Source organism: Otolemur garnettii, unplaced genomic scaffold (assembly GCF_000181295.1).
Source record: "Otolemur garnettii isolate 467f Iridium unplaced genomic scaffold, OtoGar3 scaffold00005, whole genome shotgun sequence".
Taxonomy (NCBI): domain Eukaryota; kingdom Metazoa; phylum Chordata; class Mammalia; order Primates; family Galagidae; genus Otolemur; species Otolemur garnettii.
This window is the reverse complement of record NW_003852400.1, coordinates 1,559,716-1,568,142: the sequence shown is the minus strand read 5'-3', so window position 1 is coordinate 1,568,142 and position 8,427 is coordinate 1,559,716. Positions and strand designations below refer to the sequence as shown.

General features: G+C 34.8%; 1 protein-coding gene across 1 annotated transcript in view; it reads right to left on the bottom strand.

Annotated features, from left to right (window-relative positions):
- Nucleotides 1-8,427, bottom strand: part of COG5 (component of oligomeric golgi complex 5) — a 313,042-nt gene that overhangs the window by 141,629 nt on the left and 162,986 nt on the right. The window contains exon 8 of the mRNA XM_012812313.2: nucleotides 6,292-6,457. Coding sequence (XP_012667767.1) covers nucleotides 6,292-6,457 — 166 coding nt within the window. The remainder of the gene's footprint in view (nucleotides 1-6,291; nucleotides 6,458-8,427) is intronic.

The window sequence follows — 8,427 nt, the reverse complement described above, 5'->3', positions numbered from 1 at the left end:
ATTTTTTCATTTTTTTTTTTAGCGGAGACAGGGTTTCACTCCTTCTCAGACTGGTCTCAATGTCCTATGCTCAAGCAGTCCTCCTGCCTCAGCCTCCCAGAGTGCTAGGATTATAGGTGTGAGCCACTGTGCCCCTGGCCTAAATTTCCTGAGAATGAGAATGTCTAAGAATGTTCAAATATGTACCACACACAAAACTGTTTGTATAGGTTTAAAATGTTTCAACATAAAAAAAGAAACTGTAATCCCAAATTGTAAATTCCAGCCCAAACTAAGACCAGGCAGTAGAAGAGCTCATCCATTGTTAGGCTATGTCTCTGCTTTTAACTAAGGCAAGATGAAGAAAAACAGAGGCACTTTGTATGTATAAGATTCCTCACTCTAGTTTTTCAACAGTTCTATGTTTAGAACAGAATTACATGTTCTGTTAGCAAGAACATGCTATTACTCTTTTAGTCTAATAATAAAGGGAAATCTAGGAGAAAGATGTTGGCTTTAAAAATATCAATTTAATTCTTATTTGAAATTGAGATCTAATTAATTTTTTAAATTATTTCCCCTGTTGTGCAAAGACTTCTAAGGAAAAGGATAAAAGAAAGAAGGAGATAATATTGTAACAATCTACAATTGTCTCAAGTTACATGAATATTAAAATAATAGCAATGAAGAAAGGGTTTATAGTGTCATTATGAAAAATGGAAAATATTAACCAAAGTCCTAGAATACGTATGGCTTGGTTTTATTATAAATAATTATGAGACTCATTAACCTATCACTTTCTCTTAAACTAAATGAAAGCAGAAATATAAAATATTATTATCTGTTTGTATTTACTCTGGAGAAACTGAGACACAGATAATGGTTCATAATGGTTCAACTCGAGACACACATAATGGTTCAACTAGTTTTAGAACCTTGATTTTTCTTTCTTATATGAAGTAAAGATTTTTATCCTCACAAGAAAAATATATATTATTGAAGCTATAAACATGATAGAAATAATCAACTGACCAAACAAGGAACAGCTGTATAAAGGAAGGGGAGGGAGAATAATTAAAACATCCTAACCGAGGCCATCATAGGTTAGCTTTAATAGATTCAAGAAATAGAATAAATAGTGTCATGAACCAAGCTTTACTGAAGTGATAAAAGAAACTAGGAGCTCCAGAAAGAAATACCACTTGAGCCACTGTGCCCAGCTTAAGTATTATTGCTTTGAGAAGTTCTAGCACTCAGGGAGGCCAAGATTGGCAGATTGCTCAAGTTCAGGAGTTCAAGACCAGTCTGAGCAAGAGCAAGACCCCATCTCTCCTAAAAATCAATAAATTAGCCAGATATTGTGGCAGAGCACCTATAGTTCTAACTACTTAGGAAGCTGAAGCAGGAGGATCACTTGGGTCCAAGAGTTTGTTGCAATGAGCTATGACACCACAGCACTCTACCCAGGGTGAGAAAGTGAGACTGTCTCACAAAAAAAAAAATAAAAAGAAGAAGAAGAAGAAGAAGAAGAAATGATACTTGAGAATGATTTCTAGATAACGATTGGTAGAATAAAACCTTTTTCCCCCAAAAGTCAATGAAAATAAAAACAAAAGGTAGAGAAAAACATCAATTTCAAGTGATAGATAAAACTTCCAACATGAGATTATGAAGCATGCATGCCAAATGTGGTAGATCATTCGAGATAAGGAAGAAACCCGATAGCTGATACCTCTTAGGTCATTAGCAAGAAACAAACTGCTTGTAAAATCAACTGTAAGCATTTAGACAGGCCTTCTCGTGACTCTTTGTTTAGAGCTGAGATCTATAGACCGTGGGTGGATCACGTAATATTTAACAGTACAAAGTGATGAAGAGGGAAAAGGTGAAGGAGAAATCATAATGAAATTGTATTTACTTTGTTTAGGAAACAGCCCCTAAGCTTGAGCTTGAGGTAAAGAGACAGAAAAGAGGGGGAGGAAGCTGATAATGCTCGGAATCAACACAGAAATGGCTTGAATGGCTTTACCGGGAGCCACACGAAGATCCTGAATTTCTTAATGTTTTTTGAAATATTTTCTTCATTATTTTTAAATTTAGAGATATCTTTTATGACCTAATATTTCTCATGAAAAGTATTAATTTAAAATTCATTAAAACTGTCAATTTAATATAAACTTATATTCTGTTGGACTAAAATAAAATACTTTTAATTTTAAAAAGCATACGTCTATAACAGACAAGCCTAAACCACAGAGCTTAAGTTTACACACATGGATAAAACTAAAAACACAGGGAATGACTAATAATGGTTAATGATTACATGTGGCAAAGGCAGGCGTTGTGCTTGGCATAGAACACACAAAAGAGGTTTCTGGGATACCTGGCAAAATTGACCTGGGTGGTGTTCACCTGGTAATCATTCATTAAGCTACCTGTTTCACCTATGTTTTCTACATCTCTGAGTTTTATTTTATAATCAAAAGATTGTTCAAAAACCATATGTCAGTGAGGCACAGTAGCTCCTATCTGTAGTCCTAGCACTTTGGGAAACCAAGGCTGGTGGATTGCCCTGAGCTCACAGGTTCAGACCAGCCTGAGCCGGAGAGAGACCCCGTCTCTAAAAATTAGCCTGGTGTTGTGGCAGGCACGTGTAGTCCCAGCTACATGGGAGGCTGAGGCAAGACAATCTCTTTAGCCCAAGAGTTTGAGGTTGCTGTGAGCTATGATGCCATGGCACTGTACCAAGGGTGACAGAGTGAGATTCTGTCTCAAGAAAAAAATAAATGAATAAAAATAAATAAATAAAAAGCATATGTCTTAAAATTCTACTTATGCCTATCGATGTATTCATCCACTCACCTTTGTACAATATACAATGCGTAGAGAAATGTACAGACTAATGTTCACTACACAATAATAACTATAGTATTTAGGCAATACAATTTGGATGTTTTACTTTTCTTCATCATTATCTTTCTTCATGGCTTGACTTTATTTAGGTTTTATTGTTAAATATTTTAGGCATACAAAAAAATATATAATGTTATAAATACAGGGCACCAAGTTTAAGAGAAACAAAAGTGAAATTTTCTGGTCACTTCCTTTTCTGGTTCCATTTCCCTTCTTCTCTCCCTCAAAGCTAATGCTATCATGAATTCAGTGATTAATATTCCAATGCATGTATTTATATTCTTATAGTGCATGCATGCAAACCAATATAACTATCTATGATAGTATCATACTTCACCTACCTTTGAGCAACTTTTTCATGTACTATTTTTGACAATTAACTGTGATGGTAAATTTATTATTTAAATGCTATATGTAATCCCCTTAATAAACTATTTTTTTTCCATCAAAGGAAAGGTTTTTAACTTTTTCACAATTATAAATAATAGTGCAGGTCGGGTGCAGTAACTCAAGACTATAATCCCAGCATTTTGGGAGGCTAAGGCAGGAAGATCACTCAAGGCCTGGAGTTTGAGACCAGCCTGGGCAACATAATGAGACCCTGACTCTATAATAAAGAAAAAAGATTAGCTGGGTGTGATGGCATGTGCCTATAGTCCCAGCTACTTAAAGACAGACACAGGAGGATCACTTGATTCTGAGGCTATAGTGAGCTACACTGATGCCACTGCATTCCGGCCTGGTTAACAAAGCGAGTGCCTGTCTCTAACAGCAAACAAACAAAAACAATAATGCAATACAAATTCTTATACATATGTGCCAGAATTTCTCTAGGGTATATTCTTAGGAGAGAAATTATAAGGTCATAAGGTATAAACTGTTTTAACCTTAGAGATCAAATTAATAAAACTGAGTAAAATAGCTGAACCATTTTATTTTCCTACAATAGCATATAGGAGTTTCTGCTTTTAGTTCTTAGATTTTGCCAATGTAAAGAAATAGAATCGCATTTAATCTATATTTCTCTAAAAAGTAGTTCATCCTCTAAAAAGAAGTTCAGTATTCTTTCATATGTTTATTGAATATATTCTTCTGTGAACTGCCGCTTCACTTTGAAAAAAAAAAAAAAAAGAGGGTGGTGCCTGTGGCTCAAAAGGGTAGGGCAACAGCCCCATTATGCCAGAGGTGGCAGGTTCAAACCCAACCCCCAGCCAAATAAATAAATAAATAAATAACAAAGAGAGACAGTGTCTTGCTCTATCATGCAGACTACTGCAGTGCGGTAGCTCTACCCTAACTCACCGCAGCCTCAAATTCCTGGGCTCAAGCCCTCATCCTGCCTCAGCCTCCAGATTTTCTCTACAGAGGAGAATCTCACTATATTGCCCAGGCTGGTCTATAACTCCTGGCCACAAGTGATCGTCCCACTTCAACCTTCCAAACTGCTGAGATTACAGGGTGAATCACCAGGTCTGGTTTTATTTTTTATCCATTCTATCAGTTGAGCTATCTTTTTTCTTATTCAATTAAAAGCCTTTTTATATATCTCAGGTAACATTTTCCCCCTTAAAACTGTGTTATGTTACTTTTAAAATTTTTAAATAATTTTTAACTTACAGAAAATTTGCAATTATTATGAAAGAAGTTTTTTCCTGAGCCATCTGCAAATAATTTAGTGACATGATGCTCAATCATCCTTGAATACTTTAATGTATATTTCTAAAACTCTCCTACGAAACATTCTTCTACATAACCTCAATACAACCAATGAGATTAGAAAATTAACATTAATGCTCCCTATGTAACACTAAAAACTAAAAACAATATTGATTATTCTTTTCAAGAAAATTATAAAGAATTGATACTAAAGGTTTCTACACCAAATCATGGTATCTGCTTCTCAACAAATGGTAATAAGGCAGCTTTAAAATTCTTTATTCTTTCAACGGGAGAAGCATACATTAGGATTGACAGCAGGTGAATAATTGCTTTCATTTTTTCCCTATTCTTGACAACACAAGAGGGAATGAGGTTCAATTGCTCCTGGAAATTTGAACATTATATCAAACTTTCTCAGAGTAATTGCTGGAAAAAGCTGGGAGTAAAATCTCCTTTGGCAATTTCTTTTCAAAGATTTCCTTCTGGAATACTCTTAATACAGACCTGTTCAGAAGCTAAGGCTAACCTTCTAAAATCTCCTTAAGACCTAAGGTTCTTTTATCTCTTTTTATCTTGTGTAACTTATTTATGAGTTACATATATTCAGTGTTATTTAAGGTCAAATTAGATAGCAAATGTAAAAGTAACAATAAATGACTGCAATTTTTTTTTTTATAGTTAGCCATTTATCAGGAATTATTTTGATTCTTCATAGGTTATTTTCATTTATTCTTTAGGACAACACTGTGATGATTACACAGAGTACCTTCAATAGAAAAATGGGAAGAGAAAAATCAGAAATGGCAAGATAACGCTTTGGGGAATTTTTTTGAAGAAAAAAAATGGGATAGTAGAGCTGAAGAAAGAAATGAACTCAGGACACATTTGATTGTCTTTAAATAGAAGAAAATACAATCATCATTGTATGTGATGGAAAAGAGATGCAAAGAAAGAAATATGGACAGCCAGAAAAGGTATCTCCTTGGGACTGAGATCTAATGCAAAAGTATAGTGCCTGGTTTTCGTTGGGAGAAAGCACCATTTATCCATATTAACAGGAGTGAGGAATGAATGTAAGGGGGGAATAAAAGAAGAGTTACTGTGGGTAGGCCACAAGTGTGCATAATGTATAGTGTTTCTTATCTTCTTCTATGGAAAAGTGTGTTATATATATAAATCACGAGGTAGATCTTGGCAGGAAAAGGGGTACAGACTGCTAAACTAGGGCTACTCCTCTCCACCCTGAATCTACTTTCCTTTAGTAGTTTTCTTTAGACTTTGCCATGTTCCTAAAGGTTTTGTCAGTTTCTGTCTGCACTATTAGCCATTACTATTCCTGAGGCCAAAATTATCATAAGGAAAAGTCCAGAAAGCTGAGTTAGAGATGGCATTCCTTAAGAAATGTTTTCTGTTTCAATAAAAAGTACATGTGAGGATAAGAATTTTAGAAGAAAAATATGTTCCTTTTTTTTTTTTTGCATCTGTTTCCTCTCCAACTAAATGATGCCACAGTTTATAGATCTTTATCTAGAAGTTCTGAATATACCAATTGGCCGGCTTAACTCACTGATTAGACAAAAAAGTTATAAATAAATTCTAAAACATAATTTCTTCTCTCATTTTCTGTCTACTAAAAAATGAGTCATTAGATTGCTTTGAAACATGAGTGTTTCATATACTATTCAAAGGACTTCTCAGTTATAAATAAATAAAGAAGCTAAATATAAACGACATCCATACCTCTCACAGCTGACTGGGAAGGCTGAGTCAAAACTCTGATGTCTAATGCACTGTTGATACTTTCTTCCACAGTAGCACAATATCCATCCACAACACTAACAATAGTATCCTTCAAAGTTCCAAGATTGTGGAAAACCTGAAGAGCTGTTCCAACTTGAGTAGGATTCTTAAAAAAACGTGAAATAGAAGCACATATAAGTAGGAAAACCAGTAACAAAAAGGTAAGTATACAACTTTAAGTGCTAACTGCGCAGTCACTGATAATTTTTAAACTATCAAAGACAAGAACAAAGACAATTTGGAATGAAAATTACTTTTAGTCATTATTTGTTTTATAAAATACAAAGTTAAAAACTGTGTATACTATACTCTTATTCCTTTTTGTCTTCCTTTAAAGGGTTATGACAAGTTTGGAAGTATTACGTATAATATTAGAGCAGTGGTTCTCAACCTTCCTAATGCTGCAGCCCTACTACAGTTCCTGTGGGTCGTGACCCACAGGCGGAGAACTCCTGTATTAGAGCTTATTTAAAATTTACCATCAATCTCTATAAAAAGAGTCATGCTTGAACCGACAACAATCATCCATTTGTTTAGAGAGTAAATAAATGGCTTCAAATTAGCTGAGCATGCGCCTGTAGTCCTACTCAGGAGAAGGAGATGGCAGGCTCCCATGAGCCCAGAAGTTTGAGGTTGCAGTGAGCTATGGTCACACTGCTACACTGTAGCCTGGGCATACAGACTGAGACATGGTCTTAATAATAAGAATGACGATAATAATGAGGAGGATAAGGATGAGGAGGGTGGGAGGAGGAGACAAGGGGGACTTCTGTAGAGTTGGCTAAGAACTGAGCCATGCAGACTTATACTATTTATTATATTTCATTCATTGTAACGACAAACACTTGTATAGTGCCTACTGTGCATTTGTCATAGTTGGGGATGCTTGTAATACGTTAGTGAAACAAAACCAAAGCCCGCATGGAGCTTCCATTTATTGAGAATGCAGAAAACATAAATAAAACAGAGTATCACATCGTAATACGTGCTATAAAAAAGAAAAACAGGGAATAAGAACAGAGAATGATGGGAATTCTTATATAGAAAGAAATCAGAGAATGCCTCTCTGAGGTGACATTTAAACAAAAACTTGAACGAAGTGAGGGAGGGAGTCTAAGGAGGCTATGAGGAAATACAGATCCCGGTAGCAGTACTGGCAAAGGTACTGAGATAGAAGGGTGCTTGGTATGCTGGGAGAGTAGCTGGAGTAGAGGGAAGCAGATACAGGTGGAAGACGAGGCAGCCAGCAGAAACACTACCAATAAGGAGATTATGCCTAGACTGATATAAACAGACTGCTGGATTTGTGGCTAAGTAAATGATTAAACTGTCAAGCTAATACATTTCCAGGCCCAAATAATTGAAATTCTTCTTTCACTGATGATTCAGTGTCTGTTAAAAAGTTAAATTATTTCATTAACTTATCTTCTAGACTAAGTTTATTTAAACTTGTTACTTCTGAAATCTACTGGTGTTATTTTAAAATAGTTCATGCTGCAGACACACAAACATAGGCAAAGTAGAATCAGCTTAAAGAAAACAACAGGAAACATGATTGGTGAACAACAATACCTATGTGAAAAAAAATTTTATTAAAAAAGAAGCAAATGGATATTATTTCAGATATGTTCTAAGAAAGAAGCTTACTTAATATTGTCATAATATAATAGGATTTAATTCTGTTACATATTCTAAATTCTCTATTAGTGTACCAACAAAGAAAATAAGAGAAAATAAACTATATCACATAAAATTACTGACTGAAAACATGAGTGAGACATGGGATTGGCTTTTATTGTTATTTCCACTTTTTTTTGTTTTACCCAATACTGATTTATTTTTAACATTTTAATAAAATCAAGAATCAAAATTAGACAGCTATAAGGAAATTTCCCATACCACCATTGAAGTGTATGTGTAATTCAAGACATTACTAGAGCAACTTCAGAGTTCTTTCACCTCATAAAACTAAAATACAGATGTATACTTTAAAATCATACTTATTACATTTATTATCCTCAAAGGATCTGAAAAGCATAGCTTCTTCACACCCAGTACAGCTTCAGTGTTACTATC